General features: G+C 35.5%; 4 protein-coding genes, 1 long non-coding RNA gene and 2 other non-coding genes across 13 annotated transcripts in view; 3 read left to right on the top strand and 4 right to left on the bottom strand.

The window, feature by feature from the left end:
• LOC111461712 (E3 ubiquitin-protein ligase RHF2A-like) lies at positions 1-5,505 on the bottom strand. Of its 6 annotated transcripts, none has more exons than XM_023105336.1 (8): positions 4,985-5,214; positions 4,605-4,745; positions 4,479-4,525; positions 1,567-1,629; positions 1,378-1,486; positions 909-1,291; positions 702-806; positions 1-600 (listed from the first exon to the last, which is right to left on the bottom strand). In XM_023105336.1, exons 2-8 carry the CDS (start codon positions 4,734-4,736, stop codon positions 288-290), a joined length of 1,152 nt encoding a protein of 383 aa, XP_022961104.1. In that variant the 5' UTR covers positions 4,737-4,745; positions 4,985-5,214; the 3' UTR covers positions 1-287. The 6 variants fall into 6 exon arrangements, with proteins under 6 accessions (XP_022961104.1, XP_022961103.1, XP_022961105.1 ...); XM_023105335.1 differs by having other exon boundaries at positions 4,989-5,213; XM_023105337.1 differs by lacking the exon at positions 4,985-5,214 and adding an exon at positions 4,852-4,976.
• LOC111461716 lies at positions 5,495-6,135 on the top strand. The gene is made up of 2 exons (XR_002713639.1): positions 5,495-5,578; positions 5,829-6,135. It is a non-coding gene; the product is annotated as an uncharacterized LOC111461716 (long non-coding RNA).
• A 2,152-nt stretch (positions 6,136-8,287) lies between these two features.
• Positions 8,288-12,044, top strand: LOC111461710 (tubulin beta-6 chain). 2 transcript variants are annotated; one of them, XM_023105330.1, is made up of 4 exons: positions 8,288-8,425; positions 8,862-9,277; positions 10,020-10,289; positions 11,118-12,044. In XM_023105330.1, the coding sequence occupies exons 2-4, from the start codon at positions 8,884-8,886 to the stop codon at positions 11,792-11,794; spliced, it is 1,341 nt and encodes a 446-aa protein (XP_022961098.1). In that variant the 5' UTR covers positions 8,288-8,425; positions 8,862-8,883; the 3' UTR covers positions 11,795-12,044. The 2 variants fall into 2 exon arrangements, with proteins under 2 accessions (XP_022961098.1, XP_022961097.1); XM_023105329.1 differs by having other exon boundaries at positions 8,291-8,461; positions 8,877-9,277.
• Positions 12,045-15,920: 3,876 nt separating this feature from the next.
• LOC111461714 (heat stress transcription factor B-4b-like) lies at positions 15,921-17,709 on the top strand. Its single transcript, XM_023105338.1, has 2 exons — positions 15,921-16,192; positions 17,164-17,709. The coding sequence occupies exons 1-2, from the start codon at positions 15,944-15,946 to the stop codon at positions 17,659-17,661; spliced, it is 747 nt and encodes a 248-aa protein (XP_022961106.1). The 5' UTR covers positions 15,921-15,943; the 3' UTR covers positions 17,662-17,709.
• A 1,089-nt stretch (positions 17,710-18,798) lies between these two features.
• TRNAD-GUC lies at positions 18,799-18,870 on the bottom strand. Its single transcript has one exon. It is a non-coding gene; the product is annotated as a tRNA-Asp (tRNA).
• A 189-nt stretch (positions 18,871-19,059) lies between these two features.
• Positions 19,060-19,131, bottom strand: TRNAD-GUC. The gene has a single exon. It is a non-coding gene; the product is annotated as a tRNA-Asp (tRNA).
• A 1,242-nt stretch (positions 19,132-20,373) lies between these two features.
• The window catches only part of LOC111461720 (protein CASP), a 12,069-nt gene continuing 5,614 nt past the window's right edge, over positions 20,374-26,828 (bottom strand). Inside the window, exons 9-19 of the mRNA XM_023105344.1 lie at positions 25,600-25,765; positions 25,168-25,260; positions 24,178-24,306; positions 23,860-23,979; positions 23,433-23,510; positions 22,442-22,549; positions 22,180-22,323; positions 21,979-22,080; positions 21,513-21,592; positions 20,796-20,888; positions 20,374-20,705 (exon numbers count right to left, since the gene is read on the bottom strand). Coding sequence (XP_022961112.1) covers positions 20,645-20,705; positions 20,796-20,888; positions 21,513-21,592; positions 21,979-22,080; positions 22,180-22,323; positions 22,442-22,549; positions 23,433-23,510; positions 23,860-23,979; positions 24,178-24,306; positions 25,168-25,260; positions 25,600-25,765 — 1,174 coding nt within the window. The 3' untranslated portion in view covers positions 20,374-20,644. The remainder of the gene's footprint in view (positions 20,706-20,795; positions 20,889-21,512; positions 21,593-21,978; positions 22,081-22,179; positions 22,324-22,441; positions 22,550-23,432; positions 23,511-23,859; positions 23,980-24,177; positions 24,307-25,167; positions 25,261-25,599; positions 25,766-26,828) is intronic.

A 26,828-nucleotide genomic window follows, 5' to 3' on the forward strand; every position in this document is an offset into this window, starting at 1 on the left:
AAGCAGAATATGGCCTTTTAACTTACGAGTAAATAAGCTATTTTATTACAAGTTTAAATGATATACTGACTAATATATAAATATACTCTAACTAATCATAAAATAAACTAAAACTTGAGACACTTTTGTGAATATTTTGAAGTTTCTCTTTTTTTTTTTTCTTCAAATTTTAAAACATCCGTCAACTCCATGCATTTCTTGTACATATGGAAGAGGTAAAACAATTAATTGCAGTAGTCACCTTTTATAAGATGTGAGCCTTTGAGTGAAGCCAATTCTGAGACTGTTCAACTTGAACTGGATTCTGCAGGGCGTGGCCCTTTTTCATTTGTGTCACTCAAAGGATTGTTTCCTCCATTCTCTGGTATCTGTCTGTTATTTGATTCTGAAACTGGGCTACTATCCCCTGCATTACTGGACTCAGGACTGCTACTTTTTCTAGCATCTCTTGTTTCGAGACGTTCCATCATGCGCGATACCGTTTCTATTCCTGCATTGACCTCTCTTTTAACTTCAGAGCCAATATCTGACATTGAAGTGTTGCGGGAGAACAATTTTTCCCTCCAACCTTTTGTGCTCTTTGTGATTGAATCTTTGTACCTAAAAATAGAAGGAATGATAGAGATGTTGTAAGCCATGAAAGAATGAAATAATCAGAAATTATACTTGGAAAATAAAGGCCATTAAGACATATGACAAACCTCATTGACATTGCATTAAATCGAGACTTCAGCGAATCCGAGAATGATTGTAACTCTGATGGTCCGGCCCTATCTTGACTATTGGGCACGGATTGACTGGAAGATCTCCAAACAAAGGTGGGGGGGCAACAATATTAATTCATGACTAATAAATTCTAAGGGCTGCATACAATGGCATGTTCTATAAATCCAATGATAGACGAATACCTATCCCTCGAAGGAGATCCAAGTTGACTAGAAGAATGTAAACTGGATTGAGGCACGGAAGGAGAAGACTGGTCAGTTTGTATGGGAGATACTGATGTGTTGAGTTGTGGGGACTCTTCTCCTGCAGGTGGAGGTGGGGATACAGCAGCTACCATGATTCTTGGGGCTGTTTCACCCTCTCGATTGTCACCATGAGGTGGAGAGGTCGACGAAGAATTGGGATGGGAAGAGAACACCAAGAACTGGGAACGGCCATGAACTCCTGACCGATTTCTGTGGCCTTCCCTTCTAGCACCATGGCGTGCTCGTCCCATGGCAGCTGCTGCAGCTAGGTGTTGGAGTATACGCTCTTCAAGATCAGCATCATTAGCACCAGCTGGTAGCTGCATTGAGAAAAAGTGTGTCCCAACTTAGATTATAGTGCCCATGATTCACTGATATCAGGCTAAATAGCATACTGGCTATATACATGCTGTAACTCGAAGTCACCAAGAGTGGGATGGCGAAATATTGTTGAATTTCTAGCTGGATTAAGTCTAAAACTTCTCTCTTGTTCTACACCTTCGAGCAACTCCTGGCTGCAGAACCACCTCATATTACCTTCATCTGCTTGTAAAATTAAATGAAAATTGAAACAAAATATAAAATCTGTATAAACCTGGTTGGATCCTTCAGACTAATAGGTTGCCAACACATAGGGCATTGGGAGCTTCTCTGACACCTATTTAAATGAACAAAATAAACATGCTTGAACCATTCCAATTCAAATTCCGGTCATAACCTCAACAGAGCAAACTTCCTTTTAATGTAGAAATAATACACAACTTTATTGCAAGGTTTTTTGCCCAACTGAGATCCGACAAGTAGTCATACAACTACAAATTCTTTATGTTTTTTACAATTCTTAGAGAAATGTTTGATTTTTATTATTATGATTATTATTTTAAAAACTAAAAAAAAGAAAATGTAGTTTTTAAAAACTTTTTTGTTTCTTAAATTTAGCTACTTAACAAAGAAGAAAATCATTGTAAAGAAAATAGGAGAAAACAATCAAATTTTTCAAAAACAAAAAACGAAACCAGTTGAGACATTTTCTTAAAAAAAAATCAGTATATTTTCATGTATCCCAATGGTATTTTAGCTCATTAATTGAAGTATTTGATCACATTACAAGAAAAAAATTATTTTTACTATATGGAATAAAGAACAATTGTTTCATCAAGCAACTTTTAGTCAAGGATACGTATCACCTAAGCTATAGAAAGCATCCACCCTACAGAGAAAAACAATTCATTTCTACTTGAAAAAATTACCACCTCAACTCTAGTCTAAGAACTTGACATTTTAAACCTTCCCTGAAAACTCTCATGTCTTACAAACTATAGAATCGAATGAAAATCAACCCCAATTGAGCCCTATCATCATAAAGCATCATGGGGCAATGAATGAGAGAAATAAATAAACAAGAAAAACCCCTCAGTCTAACAGTAACAAAGTATATGATCCATAGGAACAAACTCTCAACCCAAGCACCCCAAGAAACAGATATGAACTAGCCAAGCAAACCTGTTATTAGCATGTAATCCAAGAGATTAAATATAGCTTGGTATTCTAATAGGAAACATGTTTAAAGGATCTTTTATCTAATGATAATTGGTTTACTGTATTTTTATGTAAATATGAGCAAGACAAAGCTTACTGAAAAGATGATGTTTAAATCCAATGTTGACTGTCAGAAGTCTGGATGCAAGTCTAGGAAGTTATTCAATTCAGTCAATTACTTTGGTCCACTGAAAACACAAGTGGAAGTGTATGACCAATTCAAAATGATATGAATAATCAGTATATCTTGTCGAAAAAAGTGTGGTAGGAGTCCCTGGGTTTTCCAAGTTCTTGTTAACTCAACCAAACTCAAAACCAATTTATTTTGTTCCACTTCCATGTATGACCATGCCCAGATTAAAAAGAAAAAGAAAAAGAAGAAGAAGAACACAGGGGTGCCTCGTCCGAATCTTGTCCCAAGTACTAATGCCTTCATGAGAAAGCTATCAAAAAACACCAACTTTTTTTTTATTAAGAAATGAGAGCATCAGAAGTGGAGGCATAAAAATATCACTCAAATATAGGAAGCTCATGTAAATCAATCAATAGAGATTTGGTTATAAGATCCTGACTATCATACACTCCAAGAGTAGGTTTGCCCTATTAGAACAGTGGCAGTTGTGATGAGTTCCATAAGATTGAATAATTGTCCCATGGTTGGAAGTCCTTATCAGAGAACTTTTTTCAAAAAGAAATGTCACAAAAGTGGTTATGAGGATCCAACAATCCTTGAGGAAGGAAGCTTTTTCCAATGATAGAGTTTAAAGGATACGGTACAAGGCAGACAGAAGATGAGAACTAATTTTTAGTAACTATTATTAATCAGCAGAGAGCATGTACAATTAAATAATGAGCAGCGAAATCTGGACTTCCACTATCCACGAACAATTATGGCTACTCTCCACAATCTCTTTTTCTTTTCTTCGTTAGAAGATAAATCCTTTTTGAGACTCAAGATGTTGAAATCACTTACACATATTAGAGATCAATTGCAGTCAAAACTTGCAATATATTAGACGCAACAAACTCTAATTCAGCAAGAAAATGGAAACACACATAAAAGAAAACAGATAAACATTCAAAAGACTTGGGCAACTGCAAAAAAAAAAAAAAAAAAAACATTGACAAAGCTAATAACTTAAAATGAAAGGCAGAGAAATATTTGCTGAATGGGTCTGCTAAGATGTTTCGCACTTAATTTCCTAATATGGTCACATCAAAAGGAATGTCAAGATGAGCTTCAAAGCACCAGGATGGTAATTACGGGAATGATCACCAGGGAGCCTGTCTTTTATCAACTAGAGTTAGCAAGAGAATGGAAAAAAACAACATATAACATATTCATATATGCTTTAATCCTCATATAAACTACAATACTTTTGTACCCAAAATCTTCTAGTTGCCAAATGTTTATCAATTCTGTACAATTCCAAGGGTTAAAATCCCATGAGCATTTGGCTAAATCCAAGTTTTTTCTTCTTTTTTTTTCTTTTTTTAATGAGAAACTAATGTCCCAGATTCATTATTGAGGATTAAACCCCTCAAAACCTAGCACAATCCTTCAAGATTGCGGTCCTCTCTATAGCACTGTTTAAAAAATCAAATATGTAAGATTCCACTAGCAAGATGTTTAAATAAACCTTCCAAAATCCAAGAGCCTCACTATCACTCTTTTTTCCTTTTCAAAGGAAAGAGGAAAGAAGATACTTTTTGTTGATTGACGTAAAAATACAAAATAAAAAATGGAATACCCAAGTATATCCAGTAGTCGCAAAATGGTGTATCAATTGGACTTAAGAGTAGCAAAAAGTGTTGTTTAATAACAAAAAGAAGCCACAATTAGAGGAAGGTATTTGGTAGTCTCCAAACATCCTTCCACCGTCTTTGTTATCATATCAATAGTAAAACAAGGTGCTCACGAGTTAATCTGATATCTCAAACAGATATTGCAAAAAAATAAACAAATACCATTCAAGAACGCACTGCAGATGAAACTCATGTTTGCAACTGGTCATCTGCACAAAATATAGAAACTAAGTGGAACAGAAACCATCTGACGTCCCATTAAGTATCAAATCACAATATAAGTAATACCGTTGAAGGATCACTATCACAGAAGTTTTCTAAACATATACTGCAAGCATCATCACAAGCATCCTGGATTCCACCTTCGACAAAAGCCGCAGCTGATGTCAAATGCGCTTCAGATTTTTTTGTTTCGTCCATAGTTGGAGACTGTATGAACAAAACAAAAAAACATGATCTAGTGCGTGACTTATAAACAACTAAACAAGGAAATGATATACACTACCATCAGGTATAATTTGGAGATACGACATACATTTCCAGTGAATTAAATCACGCACATACAGCCAATCTAAACGAGAACAAAATAGCTTAAACACACAAATTCGCGGAGCTACAAGCAATAATCCGGCACCAAAGAGAAGAGAAACAGAGATCGGAAGAACTACATACAGAAACAGCTAGAAAGCAGATTCAAGAGGCAAACACACTAGAAAGAGACAGATAAGTTGCTCATCTCCACATCTGTTACTCCATGAAAACAACAAGATAAGAAAAGAAAAAGAATCCAGTAACAGAATATATCCATCCACATCCACTTTATCATCCGAATAACAGTCGAGAAAAATGGAATCCAAAAACATGATGAAAAGTAGGTAGAATACAAAAAGTAATCCAAGAAAGAACAATCTTCATCGAAGAGAGAGAGAATTTAAAAAAATAGAAACGTCAAAGCAACAAAAACAAGAAAGAAGCAAAAGACGTGAAGACGAGGGAAAATTGGGGGATGGAAGTACCTCCATGTGAATCGAGCATGCGCAGGACGATGTTGAATGGATTGGAATCGGAGAAACCCTAAGGGAAGGAGGAGGAGGAGAATTGGGGCGGAGGTGGCGGTGGAGGCTCCGGTCTTGACTTGGAAAAGGCTGCTGCTGAGTGCTGAGTGCTGAGTTTGGGTTTGGTCGGTCGTCGGCTCAGTTATGAATGTATTTGTTGTATGAATCTGATGGGTTCATTTTCTCAACGCGTGGCCAATTTTTGTGGTACTTCGTCATTCTCTCTCTCTCTTTCTCCTATTTTTATATTAGAAAAAAAATAAAAATAACACGCTTAAATAATTTGAGAATCTGACCAATTTAAATTACCTAATTAGCTTAATTTATTTTTATTTGAGTTAAGTTGAATTTTTAGAAAATCGAAAATTTGGGTCGGTTTGTTAGTTGATATTCTTTTTTTCTTAATCTAAAAAATAAGGTTACAACCCAATCTCATCCGGTCTATTATTACTTGCAGGATTAGAGTGTATACGAGCGAGCATAGTCCAAAGAATGAAGAATCCTGTTATAGAGCAGTCGACTAGAAGTATCAGACTATTGAGAAGAGGGCTCGGAGTGTGTACAAGTGAGCATAGCCCAAAGAACGAGGAAGCCAGTTATAGAGCAATCGACTAGAAGTATCAAACTGTTGAGAAGAGGGCTCGAAGTGTATACAAACGAGCATAGCCCAAAGTACGAGGAAGCCCGTTATAGAGCAGTCGACTAGAAGTATCAGACTGTTGAGAAGACGGCCTCTCTCGAAAATGATGACCTAATTTCTCTTATTTCTTTTTTTTCTACTTTTATAATTATTATTAAAATTAAGAATATTTGACATTTAGAATAATTTATAAATATTTTATTTATAAAATTTTAATTATTAATATAACATCGAAATAAATATTTCCATCGTGGTAATAATATTTTTTCAACATTTTGAAATTTTCAATTTATATCAAATTACTAATTTATTCTTTAAAATTATTTTAAGAGTTGAATTTGATTAGTCAATATCTTTAATATTTGACCATTGACTTTATCCATACAATAAGAAATGACGGTAAGCATAAGGAATATTGATTATTTACCAGGGGCAAGAATGGGAATCAACCCATCCATATTTAAAGTCAACAAAAAGTCAACAAAAAGTCAACATTTAGTCAATCTAGGTCATCCATATCTTAAATTACCCTACACTCCCTGGTAAATCTAATACCAATTTAAACAAATTTAAAAATATATCTATTTTAAAATTTTTCCCTAATTACTCTCTCTCAAATTACCAAATTACCACAGGTACATTTCCCGATAAAATCTTAAGTTTTTTTAACTAAAAAACGAACCATCGTCGAAAAAACTCAACCTGGGTGATGCTACCTTGATCAGTACTCCGGAACATCTTGTTCTTCGTCATCTTCACGTGAGCAATCGAGATTGAGAAGTAGCGATAAGGGTTACGAGAATCTGATTTATCTGGACAAAAAAGAATATTGAACTAATTTATCATATAGAATAATATATCAACCGCTCATCTAATTTCATAAACATGACTGTCATTTTCTCATCGAGCGAGAGAAACTCACATGCGTCGAGGATGAGTCATCGTCCAACTCAGACATGGTTTGAACAACATCAAACACTTGATCTAAGCATGCTGTAGTTCTGCTGTCTAACAATCAAATACTCTGCCACGGAAGTTTTCGGCCTCGGTTGATCTATGTGCAAACAAGACAATAACAAATAGTTATTTTGTAACTAATATTCTGTAATAGTCCAAGCCCATCGTTAGTCGATATTATCCACGACTTTCCCTCAAAATTCTAAGACGAGTAATATTAGGGAGAGGTTTCCATACCCTCATGAAAAATACTTCGTTCCCCTCTCTAACCGACGTGGGATCTCACAATCCACTCCCTTAGAACCCAGCATCCTAGCTAGCACATCGTTCGCTAGGAGATGATGGTGGCTCCACTCTGTTGTTCTTACATGCATTCTCACACAGACTCACAGGCAATTACGGCGAAACTCCATGAATCTTGAATTTGATCGATTGGGTAGCAAAAGGACAAATCTTTTCGACTGTTCATACGAAATCGTTAGTTCCCCCATTAGCGATAGAGATACTTTTACTATTCCCTTTGGATGAAAAACAATAATACTTTATTTTAAAAATATTTTTAATTTTGGACGTGTTTTAAAATACCATGGAATCTAACCAAGTTTAATTAATACCATGCAATTATTTTAAGAAATTTGAAAAATACAACTTTAAAAAGTTTAATTAATATCATTACTTAAAAAAATACTTTTATTCCTAATTTGTTTAATAAATACTAATTAAATTTTAAAAATAGTATTAATCCTCTAAACTTTCTTTAAAAAAATACATTTAAAAATTATTTTTGAAATAAAATATTAACGGTCTCCAGTATACTTTGAATTTTTTTTTCAAGGTAGTTTAATTTCGAAAGTTCACGGTGTTAGGTTGAATGACACTGTGACGTCAGATTAAATTGTAACAAACCATGAAATCATAAATTTGATAACAAACAGAAAATCATATATTTAGTAAGAAATCATAGATTCTCTTTGATTTATGGTAATAAATATGATCTATTCTATGTTTAATAATATTAAAAACTTTGGAAAGTTCATAGGTATTTTTTTAGATAATATGCAAAATTCACGAGTATTTTTATTAATTTAATTTTTTAATTGGTACTAATTAAAAATTTGTGATTTTAAGTATATCTTTAATGTATCGATAGAATATATAATATTGGTACGAGCACTTATTGATAGTCGATATCGAGCGTGACGGTGACGTTGTAACTATATTATTATATGGACACTAAAAGTTCACTCAAACTTTCCTAGTTGAAATTTAACCATCTTGTGGAGGCCTAAGAATTGACCATCCACCCTTTGATTTCAAATCCTTACCCACTTCATCTTCCATAAATTCCTATATAATCCACCATCGTATTCACTTCTCAATTCACTCTCCTCGCTGCTCCCAATCGATTGACGTGCCTCGTACTCCACTGCCGGGTTCCGCCGTCTCCCGCCGGAACCGACCCCATTTTGTCCTCTTTCGCCGGAGCCTGCTCGGTAAGTTTCAATTTCTCAGATCTGATTGCTGCATTTGATTCCTTCCGTGTTCTAGATTTGGAAAACTAAGAGTGATCTGGTATTGTCTTATTCTCACATCGAAATGTCGTGAATCTGTAATGTGATCGGGTTTTTTTCGAACTCTATGGCATATTCTGGCACCGAAAGTTCATGAATCCGTGATTTGTGCTGGGTGATTTGGTTGAATTTCACTGCATTGTATGGAATTTCACTTCCTTGTTTGGAATGCCTCCGATCCAATGTCTACGATGATATTGAAATGTATGCATTCGATGCAGAGGATTTTGAGTTTCGATGTCTTATTGATCTCATTTTGCTGATCTTCTATTCTGTGTTCTTTGATTTTGGTGCCAATCGAATTATGTGTTTAACTTCAGAGTGTTCTTGTGGACAGTAAGAAGATGAGGGAGATTCTCCACGTTCAAGGAGGTCAGTGTGGTAACCAGATCGGATCCAAGTTTTGGGAAGTGTTGTGTGATGAACATGGCATAGATCCTACTGGCCGATACACTGGAACCTCCGATTTGCAGCTTGAACGTGTAAATGTGTATTACAATGAGGCTTCTTGTGGGCGTTATGTCCCTCGTGCTGTGCTCATGGATCTGGAGCCTGGTACCATGGACAGTGTGAGGACAGGTCCTTATGGACAAATCTTCAGGCCGGACAATTTCGTTTTTGGGCAATCTGGGGCTGGTAATAACTGGGCCAAGGGGCATTACACAGAAGGAGCAGAACTCATTGATGCTGTGCTCGACGTCGTGAGAAAGGAAGCCGAGAATTGTGATTGCCTTCAAGGTATAAATCTATGTCTCAGATCATCTTGTGCTTGATTAGATGCGATTGCTTGGATCTAGTGAGAATTGTTTAAGTTGTGGCCTTTAGATTTACAATTAGTTGTTTTGCTAATGTGCCCTTTATTTTTAGTTTTGGATGTGATTTTAAGACATGATTGAGAGTGTCAAACAATGGATCCAATATCGACCCATGTGCTTTGCATCTTTGTTTGAGTTAATATCATATAATGTTATTAAACTCGTTCAACTTCTATTAAATGACGTCGAAAAGTGTCGAAAAGTGCCAAAAAAGTATGTTAATGTCTTCTTTTGCTACTTTACTTTTTGCTTTTAATACTGTTTTTAAAAGAGTGTTCTTGAGCATGTGTCCAATTGTTAAGCACTCCTGATAGCATCTTCTTCATGGCCTTGCTTGCTGTAAGGAAAGGCCATGCTAAAGTCAATGAGATCCGTAGTTATTAATTAATTTTGTACACAAGAAGACAAATTTTCTTCATGTTCTTACACATAAAATCTGAAATTTTGTTCTTATTTATTGGCGAGTAGAAGTCGCCAATACCCCCTTTTCGTTATGTCGTTTGTTTTTGTCTCAACTTTATTGAGATGTCAGCTTGCACCATTCATACTTTAGAAAGTCTTTTCTGCGCCATAGAAAATATTACAGTTTCCGATCATCGGATTTCTGATTCATCTGCTGTTTTTAACTCAGTTTGTTTGCTCGTCATTTTTCTGTGTCCTCACAGGTTTCCAAGTGTGCCATTCACTTGGTGGAGGCACCGGTTCTGGAATGGGGACTCTTCTGATTTCCAAAATTAGAGAAGAATATCCAGACAGGATGTTGCTTACTTTCTCCGTCTTCCCTTCGCCGAAAGTGTCTGATACAGTCGTGGAGCCATACAATGCCACACTTTCCGTTCATCAGCTCGTCGAGAATGCGGATGAGTGCATGGTGCTGGACAATGAAGCATTATATGATATTTGCTTCAGGACTCTCAAGTTAACTACTCCTAGCTGTAAGTATAATATCAATCATTTGTTGATAAACAAGAACATGATGGTGAAAGGATTTGATTCAGTATTTCAAGCAATTCTAATCTAAATTGGCATTAAAGTTAATCTAATCAAGACATGGAGGCCGGTCATTTTAATGAGCATTCTATGATCATGAAACATCTCCAGTGTTTGTAGGTTCCCCTGTGAAAATCTAATTTCCTGACCTCTAAATTTAACTATCTGTCAGTATATTAATGTCCTATTATCTTACCTGAAACTTTTGTGTTCCGTTTCCATAAATTTGAAATTCATTTTGTTACAAGATTAGAGCTGCACCTTATGCTTTTAAAATAGTAGCTAATATTGTGTGATTTCACATTGGTTGGAGAGGGGAACGAAACATTCCTTATGAGGGTGTAGAAACCTTCCTAGCATATGTGTTTACGAGGGGAAGCCCGAAAGGGAAATCCCAAAGAAGACAATGTGTTTGGGCTGTTATAAATGGTATCAGAGTCAAACACCGTGCGGTGTGCCAATGAGGATGCTAGCCCCCAAAGGAGTGGATTGTGAGATCCCGCACCGGTTGGAGAGGGGAACGAAACATTCTTTATAAGCGTGTGGAAACCTCTCCCCCTAGCAGACTTCTTTTAAACACCTTAAGGAGAAGGCTGAAAGGGATATTACAAACATGATGTGCACTGCAGACGGTGGCTTGGGATATTATAAATACACATGCACAAGCGCCCATAAACGTAACTTAAGTAACTTAAAAGAATTGATTGTAACATGTAAATTTGACTGTATCATTTTAATTTGTTTTGTTTTTGATTTCTTTGCTCTTGAAACAGTTGGGGATCTGAACCATTTAATTTCTGCAACAATGAGTGGGGTGACATGCTGTCTGAGATTTCCTGGCCAGCTTAACTCTGACCTGAGAAAACTTGCTGTGAATCTAATTCCCTTCCCTCGTCTACACTTCTTTATGGTGGGATTTGCTCCTCTTACCTCACGCGGGTCGCAGCTATATCGGGCGCTGACCGTCCCCGAGTTGACACAGCAAATGTGGGATTCTAAAAACATGATGTGTGCTGCAGACCCACGCCATGGCCGATACCTCACGGCCTCTGCCATGTTCAGGGGGAAAATGAGTACTAAAGAAGTTGATGAACAGATGATCAATGTTCAAAACAAGAACTCCTCATACTTTGTGGAATGGATTCCAAACAATGTTAAATCCAGCGTTTGTGACATTGCTCCTAAAGGACTTTCCATGGCATCGACCTTCATCGGAAACTCAACCTCGATTCAGGAAATGTTCAGGCGTGTGAGCGAGCAGTTCACTGCCATGTTCAGGAGGAAGGCTTTCTTGCACTGGTACACTGGAGAAGGAATGGATGAAATGGAGTTCACTGAGGCAGAAAGCAACATGAACGATCTTGTTTCCGAGTATCAGCAGTACCAGGACGCCACAGCTGATGAGGAGGAGTATTACGACGAGGAAGACGAGGAGGCTGAACACGAGTAACTTCACTTCTCTGTGAGTAATCTCTTTCTGTTTCGATATACATATGCTATTCGTGTTGGGAACAAGTTCTATGCTTCCTGTGATGGGTGTTTCATTTCTTCTTCTCATCTGTTGTTTGAGTATGTTATTTTGTAATGTTGTGAGTTAAGCTGTTGAGTAATTAAATGAGGAGTATCTGTGTTTCTACGAGTTTTCACCTCAGGATTATGAATTGATGGTTTAATATGAACTTAGTGAATTAGTTCCTCCATTACGTGCTTCATGTTTGAAGATTATGCTCTCAGCTTGCTTCTATAAGATATGGTAGTGGGAGAAATAGCTTCTAACAAACAATAACAATATAACAATGAATACTCATTCGTCTTTGGCTTGTTACGTATCGTCTTCCTTATAGTTTTAAAACACGTTTGTTAGAGAGAGGTTTCACACCCTCCAACTGTCACTATCGCGGTTTTTGTTAGAGAGAGGTTTCACACCCTCCAACTGTCACTATCGCGGTTTCTAGGCAGTGGATTTGGCGATTGTGCGGCACCCACTCTTAGCACTGAGTGGGTCAAGCTTACTTCGAGTTACGTTGCCTGCGGTCGGGCAACGTGAATACAAACCTCAAGTCTCGATTTCAATAGAAGATTTAGAAAGCGGGGGAGAGAGATTTTGGAAAGAGAGATTTGAAAGCAAGAGAGAAATTTAAATTTGTGTTATATGGGAATGTAAGCAAAAAGGCAACAACAACAGCTTACTGCATATAACTATCGAGTAGGGGATAGGACACTAAGGAATACTTTGTTCCCTCCTTCAACGGACGTGGGATCTCACAATCCACCCACCCTTTTGGGAGCTCAATGTTCTCAATGGCATATCATTCGATGTCTAGCTTTAATTCCATTTGAACAGCTCAAGTCTGGCTGTTATGCATCGCCGTCAGCTTCACGGTTTTAAAACGCGTCTATTAGGAATGCTTCGTTCTCCGACATCTCACAAAAATCCTAAATTATTGGTATTCTTTTTGGTTTTCTCAACTTTTGAAGCCATTTTCTTTCCAATGTTTGGAACGAAAGAGAGAGCTGTTTCCATGAGAGGCAATGATTAAAAAAAGAATTCAATAAGGATGGATGAACTTAACTCATTTTCCCTTTGCCTTTTGTTTTTTCAAGAATCTTAGAAACCTTCATCATTATACTTTGCTACCTTTTCACTTTCACACGTTTCTATGGGTATATCGATATTATAGATATTATATGTGTCTTCTTGTTGTTGTCGTCGTTCGTATAACTTGGTTGACACTTATACCATACGTGTATATATATGTGTGTGTTTTTCGTTTAATCTAACAAGAATGAGAAGATGTGAACTAATGACATTTTAAGAGGTAAACAAATGCCTTGGCACGTATGAAAAAATATAACTTAAATTTAACACGCGACATGCATGCACATTATTTATAGATATAGGATAGATACATGATATGCTATTTTATTGGTTTCAAGGTGTTTCAAGTTATATTTAATTTTGAATCTATGGTGAGTGAATAAATTATTAAATAGGATCTCAATCATCTCAAAAGATTTTTAAATTTACTTGTAGTTTTTAGTATAAAAAGTTGACAAACAAAAAATGAAAAATTGAGAAGAAACAAGCATAAATTTCAAAACCCGAAAATAAAAAACCAAATTGCTACCCAGTGGGGTCTTAGTTTTTAAACTTAGCTAGGATTTTGAAAACACTTTGACGTTTTAACGTTTCATAGCAAATCATCTAGTTTATTTCAACGTTATTAGCTCGGGAATTATACGTTTCGACTTTCTAAGTCATTTTAAACCGACCCTTCGATTAAATATTTAATGCGGAAAATTAAAAATGAAATTGGGTCTAAGATGTTGGATCCAAAAGTAAAAGAGTTAGTAAAGACAAAGGTTTAGATGATTAGATATTAGGGTTTGAAGAAGAGGAAGGGTCTCTTGTGGGTCACAATCACATGGTGATGTAATGCCATTCAGAACCTCTGACCAAATTCAACACCTATTATCTTGGATTAGAATCTTCCTCATTATTCAATTCCATTTCTTCAGCTACCAATCTCATCTCCAAAAATTTATATCAAATCATTCACTCAAATTATTAATTTAAAATACGCGTTAACTAAACTTATATTGAACAAATATAGAGTAAGGTACGGCGGGTTTGTAATCTTCTTGTTCTAACTTCTCCATAAAATTTTCTTGTCGTGACTCGAACATAAGGTTAAGACTTATAGGACCCAAAAAAAACCCGATAGCCTGACAAACCAAATCAACACAACTCAATCGGTTTGGTTTGGGTTGGATTATGAACTTATTTGAGTTGAGTTAGGTTCTAATAAATGAAAATTTTATGGATTTAGTTAGTTCATGGACTCCCAAAAACTAGATCGAATTTAATCCAACCAACCCGAACCAATTGAACCCATATAATTATCTGTGTTAAGAACTAACATTTTACTTTTATTACGATCCAAACAACTCAAACCAACCCCGCCCATAAAATTTAAGGTTGTGTTGGGTTCATTCTTTAATAAGGGTTGTTTCAGTCCTGAACAATTGGGTTATGTCTAAAACATACTTATTCGATTCGATCCAACCTAACCGAACCCACGAACACTTCTAGCTCTAACTCCTCCAACAGTTGAATCTTTCTTGTTATGACTCGAACACAAGGTCAAAGTTTGTGGGAGTGTCTTGAAAGAAAATCTCCGATCTCTTAGAGGAAATACGAAATATTTTTTTGACTCTCCCCAATAAACCTGTTTACGAGAACTTTTAGAGCATATTTTGTATCGAACGGTTAGGGTAGTCGTAGGGGTAGGAACGAGATGGGTGGATTTGTCCTAGAAACTAGAGAAAGGGCCTCAAAAGGGCTAAAGAAAAACCAATATTCTTTTGAAGACAGTGATTATTCAGTGTTCCCTTTAGCCAGTTTTGGCAGAAGAAGTAGGAAAAAAGAAGCAAATAGAATATGATTTTGTATGCTCAAATGTGTCACGGGCATGCATTGGGATGTACAAAACAACAATTAAATGAAATAATGCCTTTGGAATGTTCCTATCTCTCCCTTTCCCTTACCATTCAAACTTCCCGGACCCTTCTCTTTTCGGTTCGTCTTGTTTGTTGGATTATGTTATCCACGACGTTTTGAAAAAACATGATCTTTTGAAGTGTCTCTTTCTGTGATTCGCTTCACAGCTATAGAAAACTCGATGTTAGGAAGACTAATGGAGAATGTTACGGGTGAGTTTAGATCTGATAGGCGAAATTAGGGTTTAGAATCAATTTTTGAGGTGGCTCGGGAGAAGCCCTTATGGAGTTAGGTTGAAACGTAAAACTGGAAACTATAGGTCAACCTCAAATCGTAATAACTCAAATGGAGGTAAGTTCTATCGAGTCAGGCACCATCCTCGAAACCCTAATTTGCTATAACCTTTCAGAGAATTAAGGTTTGTGTTAGTGAATGTTAAGTGTGAGTTTAGATCTAACGAAATACGTTGAAGAATGAAAGAAGACGAGATCAGGGTTTAGGATCAATGGTTGAGGTGGCTCGGGAGAAACCCTAATGGAGTTCAGTTGAACCGTAAAACTAGAAACTATAGGTCAACCTCAAATCATAATAACTCCAATGGATGTAAGTTCTATCGAGTTAGGCACAATCCTCGAAACCCTAATTTACTACACCCTTTCGGTTTAAGCATCAAATCTAGTATGACAAGTACCACATCGATATACAGATCTTCGTGTTTTGTAGGTCAACTCTTTCTAACTCATCAAGGCCTAGTCATCATAAGGAAGAACGGGCGAACAAACACACTCAGGTTGAAGAGCGTAATACAATAAAAAGTTGTATATTATGTTTGAGAACGATGAATCTCTCCCGAAACATTAGAAGGCGCATGTATTTTACTCTATTCAGATCTATCACTCTCACATGTTGTTGTACTAAAAAAAACAGATATCATTACAAGCTCGTTCCATTACCCACGACATAGATTCTCGATCACAGATGCTAAAAAATACGTTCGATTATTTTATATAATATATTATATAAATAAAAAAAATAGAAAGTGGGTGTATATAGAAGAAAGAAGTGAAGAAGAAAATGGAAGAAAGTGGGTGTGCAAAAATGGAGGAAATGATTGAGAATTACAGTGTGGGATTTTGTTCAGCTGAGTCTGAGAAGGCCAATCCGGCGCCGTTTTTGGCAAAAACTTATGAGTTGGTGGAGGATGCTACCACTGATCACATTGTTTCTTGGGGCCATTCTCACACAACCTTTGTTGTTTGGAGGCCACCTGAGTTTGCTACTCATATTCTTCCCAACTACTTCAAACACAACAACTTCTCGAGTTTCGTTCGACAACTCAACACTTACGTATGAATCTCCCCTCTCTCTTTCTCGTTTCCGTTCTCGTTTTTTTTTTTCGTCTCTTTGTCGTTAGACTGATATCAATCGGGGAGAATTTGAACTTCTGGGTTATGTGGAATAGTCATACTGGTGTAGAATCATTGATTGGATAGTTATATCGTCGACTCTCTCCCGAGTGTCTTGGGATTCCTTTCCTTATCGGCGGAGAGAATTCAAACTTCTGGGTTATGTAGAATAGTTATACTGGTGTAGAATCACTGATTGGATAGTTATATCGTCGAATCTCTCCCGAGCGTCTTGGGATTCCTTTCCTGATCGTCGGAGAGAATTCGAACTTCTAGGTTATGTGGAATGGTTATACTGGTGTAGAATCACTGTTCGGATAGCCGTCTTGGGATTCCTTTCCTGATCGTCGGGGAGAATTCGAACTTTTTGGTCAGGTAGAATAGTAATATTGGTCAGATAGTTACATCATCGACACTTTCATAGTCATCTAGGGATTCCTGTACCCTACGAGCTATGAAGGAAGATATGCTTTAGTATGTTTTACTAGTTGAGTTATGCTTGAATTGGCTCTTAATTTCTTGACCAAGTTAGAATCTACGAATTTTAAAGAGAAAGATATCAGAATCGACCACTTCAGTTACATGGTTAGTTCGTTTTTCTTTTGACGAAGGTAGATAAGAATTAGGGCTAAATCATCTCGAACTATACTTGAGTTATGAAATCTCGGCTCTCTATATGTGAAATTTAAACCCTATGACTCTAGGAAAAAGTGGACACGAACGTTAAACTACTTTTGAGCTATACTCAAATTGGTTAATGAAGGCAGAGGTAGTATTGTCGAGTATAAACACTATGTTATATGTTTGGATGAAACAATATGACTTTTTACGGTCGTACGCTACAATCTGTAAGAGACGAGAAATAGATCGTCCGTCGAACTCATAGAGCTATGCTCGAGATTTTTTTCGCAGGGATTCAAGAAAATAGTCGCAGAAAGATGGGAATTTGGGAACGAAAACTTCAAGAAAGGAGAGAAGCAATTACTATTAGCGATTCAAAGAAGAAAGTCCCATAATCACAACAACAATCTCCACCAACAACAACAAATCCCATTCCAATTCTGTTACACCACCGCCGCCGCCGCTACCACCACCACCTCCTCCTCCTCCTCAGATCGCGACATCCTGGCGGCGCTGACGCAAGACAACCGCCGTCTACGGCGGAGAAATTACATGCTGCTGTCGGAGCTGACCCAGATGAAGAATCTCTACTCCGACATCATCTACTTCATCCAAAACCACGTCAAACCACTCGATCACAAATATGGCAGATCGGTGCCCAAGTTGGTGGACTTGGAGCCTCCGCCGCCGCAGACGGAGGCCGGAGTAGAAGAGGGAAGTGGGTCTGTGAAGCTTTTTGGGGTTCCGATTAGAGGGAAGAAGAGAATGCACCATGAAGAGGGAGGGTGAGCTTCAGATGAGCTCCCATGGCGGATGATATACACTAATTATTATTATTATTATTATTATTATTATTATTTTTAATTATTATTGTACATAGATATTGATGGAATCATCAGATATTTTGATTGGAAATGGCAATCATGATTATTCAAAATAAAATAAACTTTAAATCTTTCCCGGAAACTAAAATAAATCAAATTAAAAATATATATTAAAGAACACATTTTCGTCTTTCAAAAGTTGCAATATTATTCTTGACTTATCGTAAATATTTCAAAATTAATTTTAAAAAATTTATTGAAATTTTGGAAATAAATTAGAGCGTGAACGAACTTGAGTCCCAGACAATTTAATTTTTATAGTCAATATGCACGGTTCATACTTTATATAAGTTTTGCAACCAATATAAGAAAATTCGACTCTCCGGATATTAGACTTCAAGACAGTCTCTACTGACGGTGAAAGAAATATAGATGACATGTATTGTTTTTCTACTCCTGTCGTTGTTCTGTCGTTGTTCTGTGTAAATATTTCATGTTTCTTTTGTTAATCAATTATATTAATTACGTTATTAGTTAATTATTCAATAATTTATCTAGAATGATATATAGTGTCGGATTATATTATCTTTTAATTTAAAAAATATTGTATTAAAAAATTTGAGTCGGTGACGACTACAACTACTCCCGACGACCAACCATAGTGATGTTGGGCAAACTACAATAATGTCGAATGAGTCAATAAAATTTCAATATGGGAGTGATAAACTAAATATTTATTAAAATTAATTAATCCATTAACATAAAATTGAAGTTGGCATCCAAATACTAAATTTTCAATTTTTATATCCACTAAATTTGTGGCTTTTAATTTTTTTTAATAATTCAATGACTTATTCTCAATAATTTATTTGATATAGAATTAAAATTTTATTAGTTTATGAAATATTAATTAAATTAAAGGATTTATTAAATATAAATTTAAAAGAAGTTAAATAGTGAATAACAAAATTTATAGAATTCTCTTTTAATTCTTAAAGCTGAAATAATAAAGGATTAAAATAGTATTTGTTTGTGGTTTAGAAAGAAAATGATATTTATTTAATTGGTGAAAAGAAAGGAGGTAAAAATATGTAAATGAAAACGCCGTTGCCGGGGATCGAACCCGGGTCACCCGCGTGACAGGCGGGAATACTTACCACTATACTACAACGACTTTTTAATATAAAATGAATTATGTAATGATTTCACTAAAACATATAAATAAATAAAATGAAATCGACGTTGCCGGGAATCGAACCCGGGTGACAGGCGGGAATACTTGCCACTATACTACAACGACTTTTTAATATAAGATGAATTATGTAATTATTTCACTAAAACATATAAATAAATAAAATGAAATCGCCGTTGCCGGGGATCGAACCCGGGTCACCCGCGTGACAGGCGGGAATACTTACCACTATACTACAACGACTTTTTGATTTTTGAAAGAAATTTACATGTTTTTAAAAAAATACAGAAACTAAGCTAAGGATTCACATATCGAAGTTTAGGATTTTATTTTATTAAAATAATATACTTATCGAATGAAAAATGTTATATTTCATTTTTCAATTTTCAATTTTAAATACACTATTTTATGATTTGCAACCTTTGCAGTCACATCATTGATTTCCTCGAAATCTACGCTCGAAATATGTACACCAATTAATCTACTCGTAATGAACTGTTGTCGCTAACCTAAATCATTATTGATTTCCTCGATCTTTTAAGATTTCTATCTATGCTTGAAAGATGTACACCAATTAATCTATTCATAATGAACTCTTGTCGCTAACCCTACTTTTGGATTTTGCAAACATAATCATTTTATTTTCAATCGGTGAGGAAGTGCAACATATATATTGTTCGATAAAAAATAGAATGCGAGACGAAATAAACATTGCCACGACTACAAGATGGTTGTTGCACCGATTGCTGGATGGCACCTCACTGGTTTCATTGGCTCGAATCAAATTATTACTCGTTTGAATGAATTTGTTGGATGATGTTGTGAAGAATGATATTATGTGGTTCATTTGTAAACTTGTAAATGAATGCATCTTATTTGATAGGATACACTGCCATCCAAGCGACACTATTAACTATATGAAGAGAAAATATAGTCGGTACGGTTATGATAAAACCTAGAGGAGCTACAAAACGACCTTGAGATCGAAAATATAGTCGGTACAATTATGATAAAACCTAGAGGAGCTACAAAACAACCTTGAGATCGAAAATATAGTCGGTACGGTTATGATAAAACCTAGAGGAGCTACAAAACGACCTTGAGATCCATCTTTCAAACTTTATCATAATTGTTGCAAAAATGTATAATTTTTTATATGATTCGATGATTGTTGGAGTAGAATGATTCCATGATAATTTACTCGAGGGTGCAAATGTTAGGCGATTTCCAACAATTGTACGAATCGTTGCAATGCATACAAATTAATCCAAACACTCAGTAAAATTTTATTGAATCGTGAGTGTTCAATGCATCGTAACGATTCATACAATTGTTGAAAATCGCACCCTAGAGTAAATTAATCATGCAACCTCTACTCGAACCGATCGAATCATATAAAAAATTATACATCTTTCATTTTTTGAAGGATTATATGATAAGGAAACAGGCAGGTAATTGGATCCAAACCAGTTGAAAGTCCAAGGCTGCAACTTTCCAATCCAAAATTTGCTGAATTGAAATAAAATTAGACTGTACGAACAACTCTGTACCACAAAGATAAAAATCACTTAAAAACGAGCAGACAGAAATAGAAAAGCCACTATTAACATTCAATGGCCTAAATATACAGTAATCAAAGAACATTTTTCCTTTTTTTACTTTTTGAATTCTTCATGTACATACAGTGATGAAAAGATGGTTTGTATTTGTATCCCTGACCTTATCAGTAGCTTGATAAAACCAAAATTCAAGAAGATTAAAGTGCGTGTGGGAGGTTTACATGTTTATCTCCAGCAAGAAATTCGTCAGGCCCATTACTGCAGAAAAGAAGAAAGGAAAATTGAAATAAGAAAATCATAATAGGGAGAAAAAAGATCAATCTGCCCAAAAGATAAAAGATGGGTTACCTTAGATGGCTCAGTGCTGACATCCTGTAGAGACATGTAAATACCAAAACATGCAACCCAATCGTATAAAAAAATGCAAAAGTTCGGGCATACCTGAAAGAAGCAATGAACTTAGAAATCAAATGTTTCTACCAAAAAGTGTAAGAAAATAAAAAGAAACAAGGCAAAAGGAGTTGATGATGGCGTTTGGAAGCCAGAAATGATGGTAGATGGAGAAGTATGAACACAGATGTTCATAAGTGAATAATAATGCACAAAAATGATTGAAAATGATTTCAATACTAAGTTTGTTAAGTTGCACCACATTGAACAACAATTCTACAAATTTCAAACTATCAAAAGGTGATCAGTGATTCAATACATCACTTTTTGATAACTTCCCAAGTTAAGTTTTTTTGTTACCAAATATTTTAGATTTAAAAAAAAAAACACTTTTAACCATCCAAAATAGCATAAAAAGTGATGGCGAACATACTCTAAAGTTCTCCAACAAATTCTCAGAAGATCAGACTTGGGGGATAGTGATTTAAGAATCTTGATACCTCTCTTCAAGAAATTGTGGTTCAGAGAGAAGTGTCATGGGTTCAAGTTATAGAGCATGAAAGATAAAGTGGTCTAAGAAGATTATATAGAACTATTTAAGCTCCTTGCCGCACTCCACGTTGACAAAAAAGGTGGATGAATTATAAAAATCAAAGGGAGACTGTGGAGTCATACTTGTTCCCCAGAAGAAATCGCCCACTGCTGAGCGTGATCCTGTCCCTGAAGCCCAACTCTTTGTATCTCTGATCCTTTTCCTAAAATAAACAAAATCAAGAAAATGCAGTGTGATGGTTATGTGATTTGTAACTTACAAGCAAAAAAAAGAAGGCAGTAATTAACAACAGGCTTGGTTTTTCCTTGACTCATACACATGGTCGAAGAGGGCAGAGGCGGAAGACGTCGTTCAACGAAAACATTTTATTATGATTAGGGAGTGTTGCAAAGAATGTAAGTAGGAAAATTGCTGGTCTTTGGACAATAGTGTGCTCGATCTAATTAAAAAAGTGAAACGGTATGTTTCTCTATACTTTCTTTTTTGAGAGATGGAGAGAATTATCCAAATATAATGTACGTATGACCTAGTGAACTAAGATATTATCTAAATTTTAACAATACTATAAAAATTTGAGGGGCAAAAAACCTTTCTGGAGAAAGCAGCAAATGGATTTATATCGTCCTCATATATTTTTTTATACTTCGATTCAACGTCGGACATGGAACCACTTTCGAGATCCGCTGGATGCTGAAATAGATAGTTGAAGTTATTGAAGCAAACAAATAAAAGTTGATGGGTTAGGAGCGAATGATGCTCTTTTCTAAACAATGACATAAACATGAGTACCTTCTTTGATCCCCTGGACACTACTTTTTCAAGATTGTAATCCTGCACATAACGAATCTTTCCATACAATTTGACGTTATCAGCTTTTGTCTTTTCTAGCTCAACTGTAAGTTGTCCAATCTTCTCCTTCAATTCTCTTATTTCCTAACGTTTCAGAAGAAAATATTATATTGTTGAATTTGTCATCTCAAAACAAAAGAAAGGCCTCATCCTAAGAAAAAAAATAAATTATACAATGTGGATAAATATGAATGAAGCACACCTCTTCCGCCTCTCGCAAGCGAGCTCTAAAACGGTCCCTCTGACTACAAATTACTTTTAGCATTGAGCTTTGATCTTGATCCAAGGGGAAATGTTTTCGATCGACATTCTGACATATAAGTGACCACATATATTAGGACTACGAATTGAAGAAGAGAGAATTTATAACATGGAAAAATATAGTGCAGATAAGATATTAACGATAATTTCCAACATCATGAATTCGTCAATACACACACAGAAAATATGGATGTGCAGAGTAATATAATATACCAGATCAAGCACTCTTTTGTTTTCACTTTTCTTCTTTATTCTCTGTTGGCCTAACCCTAACCTAGATGTCAGAGTTCTATAAAGCTCAAAGTATGGTGTTTTTCGGGGATAGACATTTTACATGGAAAAGTAATAAGTGGAATTTGGTTATCAACAATAGTGCAAACTGATATACTTTACTAGGACAATGATGACCTCCAATGCAGCGAGTAAAAATGTAATCAAGGTCTTTACTTGCTTCGCCACAGAGAATGCATATATGAGGGTCGAGGAGTAAGTTTTAGCCATCCTCCAAAGGTAACTAGGCTCTTAAGCATTAAGGACAAAGAAGAGGACTGAGATCCATCTACACCTTCAATTTTGAAAACATCTTGGAAGCTTCAGCCCTATTTAATAACAATTTCGTTCTTGTTTTTCATTTTTCCTTTTTTGTTTTGTTTTGTTCTTGCTTTTCATTTTTCATTTCTGGCTTCTTCTTTTTTATGTTTCCTTTTTTTTCTTGAGAAAGAAAAACCAAAAACATGTTGCGAATTGGTTCTGGTTTCTTATTCTTTATTTTTTATAAGAAAAAAAGCCAGTTTTGCTAAAGATCATTTTGCTGTCTCCAAAAGTTAAGGTCATTATTGCAACTTGTAAGAAAAAGTAAATAAGAGCACTAGTTACATTACGGGGGGAATAACAAACAACCGCAAGAGGCTGAAGATAGACAGAGAGAATACCTCAGAAAGTTCGCCCCTTGGCTCTGAAAGATCCCAGTCATCAAATAAATTGCCCTTTTGGTCCTTGGAGTTATACCCCTGGTTTAAAAGAAACAAAACTAAAAGTTGACAATCATAGCTCTGAAAGATTTTCAAATTTCAAAGCAATACATGAACTGAAGAATGCCAACAGTATGTGTGTAAATAAGCATTTAAACATTTGACAAACTTGAATTTATTCCAGATAAATCAAATTCAACTTTCTTGAACCAAAGAAAGACACCGTCTTTCAAGGTAAGAAAAAAAAATTAAACAAGGGATTATTTATTGTTTTGAAGAAGACCACTGCTCACTGGATGCTTCCACATGAATCATTTTGAAAACCAGAATGTATCAAAAAATATAAAATGAACCATAAAAGGAATTTCTGCTGGCTAAAGATCCAAACCTTTAATATGTCTTCTTCCAACTTCTGAATCAACTTCTGTTGTTCAGCAACCTTTTCTGTGAGTTCAGCAATCTTGCTTTCAGCTGTATCCAGCAAAGATGATTTTTCTGAAAGTTTAACCTGAAGATGCCATAAGAATCACATGAAAAAAAATTATGAGAGAAATCATTTCCTTCCACCCACTGACAAAATAAAAATACAGCACCATCTTTCAAGTATGGTCCTGCCAACATATAGGTAACGCCATACGTCCACGTTCATTTGAGCATGCAAAAGAGATAACAGAATTCTAATAGCCATGAAGCATAGGCATCGTACCTTAAACTGTGTAAGTTCATGTTCCATTTTTCGGTTCTTATCAAGAAGAAGAGATTCCATTTTGCTCATCTCTTCCCCACTGGTGGCAACTTCCCAATCTTCAGCCTCAATTGAATTATAACCTACAGCCTGAGCATGCAAGTCAAGTAAATCACAGATGAAGGAATACATTATTCATGTACAATGCCAAGAAAATTAATCAGAGGAAGACTTTGGTTGCAAAAAACAAAGATCTCTAAAAACTTGATAAAAAAACTAATTTTTAAGAAGTTGAAGAACAAATTCTCATAATTCAAGACCACAAGCTCCAATAAGAGATGCAAATTTTCTAGGCACTAAAGAGGGAGGAGGGAGAATCTCCTTGTCGTTTTCCTGAAATAGAAACCCAAAAGCATCAGAAAGGGAGTCTTCAATCTCCATATCTTCAAAGTGATTAACCATTGGTTGCACAAGAAATTCCACATTGCTTAGGCTAACTTGAGATTCAGCATCAAAGACATCACAACGAGAGGGAGAAAGATTAATTGTGAAGTCTTCCATAGAGAGAGAGGGAGAACAAATCGTTCAAAAACTATAGTACATAATTCACAAAACAATAGTTGAATAAATCGTAGAGCTGGACAAACAGCCATCCAAAGAATCACTTTAACTGCGTAATGCAGAGGACCCTCACTACACTACCTAATCAAAATATCATTCATACCTAAACTACATGTCACATGCTAAGAAACACAAACACGGTCTGATCAATTCGATTAGGCACTCATCATCTATTTTCATTGTTCAACTCTTTGATGGACACAACACAAATACGATACGTAAATTTCGAAAAAAGTAACACAAACACGTTGGGGTCACACTTATATATGTGTGTACATAGTGAATAAATGTGTATATAATGATATATTATACTTCACTAGCAACTTCAGAATTTCGAGAGTGAGTAAAAAGTAGATAAAATTTCTTTCATAACAAAGATAGATTAATTACTTGCAAAATCTTCACTTTTTTACGCAGATCATCAACCATTTTTTCAGTTGGTCTTGCTTGAAGCTCTTTCTTCATCTCATCAATAGCAGCTTCCTGGTTTATCATAAAAGGTAGAAAGTAGTCAAACAAAATTCAACATCAAACAGTAGGCATCTTGTTGATTAAGAACAGATGTTACAAACAATACAAATATGTACCAGTTACTTCCAAATGCAATGAAAATGAACTTAAACTTGTAAGAGTGATGCTAATTGATTTAGATTGGCACATTCAAAGTAAATTAGTGCATCAGACCTGGTAATTGATAACATAGTTCTGATGACAATTTTAAGTAAGCACCTTTGCTTTGAATGAAGGAAAAGAGAATGTCTCATCTTAAGCCATCAGAGTTTAACTGCCTATTTTCGATGTAGAACTGAGATTGGTGGTTACCTTTTCATTTATTGACGCATTCAGATTCTTGATCTCAATAAGATGTTGTTCTCGCTCACTTGATAAAGTCGTCTCAATTTTGTGAAGTTCCATGTTTAATTCTGAGATAATCTTTTCTTTGGCACTCAAAGAATTTTCGAGGACGCTATTTAAATCTACATTATCACTGCAGGGAAAGAATAAGAACCTATCAGCAGAATATATCACATAAACTTGAGAAAGATAATAAGATAATATATACACTTCATTGCATAAGGAAACATGAAAACCAAGGAATGACTGTTCTTTTTAGGAAAATCATAACCAGTCCAACAATCAGACAGACTGTTTACACGATCTCTAATACATTATATTTGGTCAACATGCATCTTGGAAAGAAAAGAAACGATGTACGAAACAAAGAATACATGTACAAGAGTATTCCAAATAATCTCATGCCAGAAGAGATCACAGGATATTATCCAGTCAACATGAATCAGAGAGGAGAGTAACTTTTCAGACTAAGAAATACTGCCTTCATCAAAGCATAGATATTATTAAATTGGATCAGCACCATATTTCCCTTAAAAAATGTATTAGCAGAAAGGGAAAGCACATCATTCTTTTCTGCATCTGTTTATACAGTAGGCACTAAAGATAAGTTTTACCATAAAAGATACGCCAAAAAGAAGCCAAGAAAATCTTTACAAAAAACTTAAAATAGTGTCATCCGTGCATCAAAAGCATTGAATTTCAGAAGCATTCCTTGACTTATGGCTCCTTTAGTGCTATAGGGAATAGAATGCTTTATTTGTTTAGTCTCAAGCGAGTTGATCAAGCAGTTTTTAATGCAAAGGTTGGGTGCCATCACCCCTTCAAATCTAATTGCTAAAATTAGCAGTCACTTCTTTGGTTCTTTTGGATAGAGAGAACTCACAGGATCTTTGAAATAATTGCAGAGGCTCCGAGGAAGCTTAAGATTTTACCATACTTCTCAGCTCTTCTTGGTGTATCGAAATAAGGTCTTTTACAATTGTAATGTTCTTTTTACCAATGCGAAGTGGAGTACTCTCAGGTAAGCTTTGACTCTGTACAAGTTGATCTCTCATCTCACTATACTTCCTTTTATTCTAGCCATTTTCATTTCCTATATGCGTAATAGTAAAAGCTCATCTAAAGACTTTGAATAATTTTCTCTTCCAAGTGATAATCTGGAGCCTCAATTTTACAAAAAAAAAAAAAAAAAAAAA

This window comes from Cucurbita moschata, unplaced genomic scaffold (assembly GCF_002738365.1).
Source record: "Cucurbita moschata cultivar Rifu unplaced genomic scaffold, Cmos_1.0 Cmo_Scf00025, whole genome shotgun sequence".
Lineage (NCBI taxonomy): Eukaryota > Viridiplantae > Streptophyta > Magnoliopsida > Cucurbitales > Cucurbitaceae > Cucurbita > Cucurbita moschata.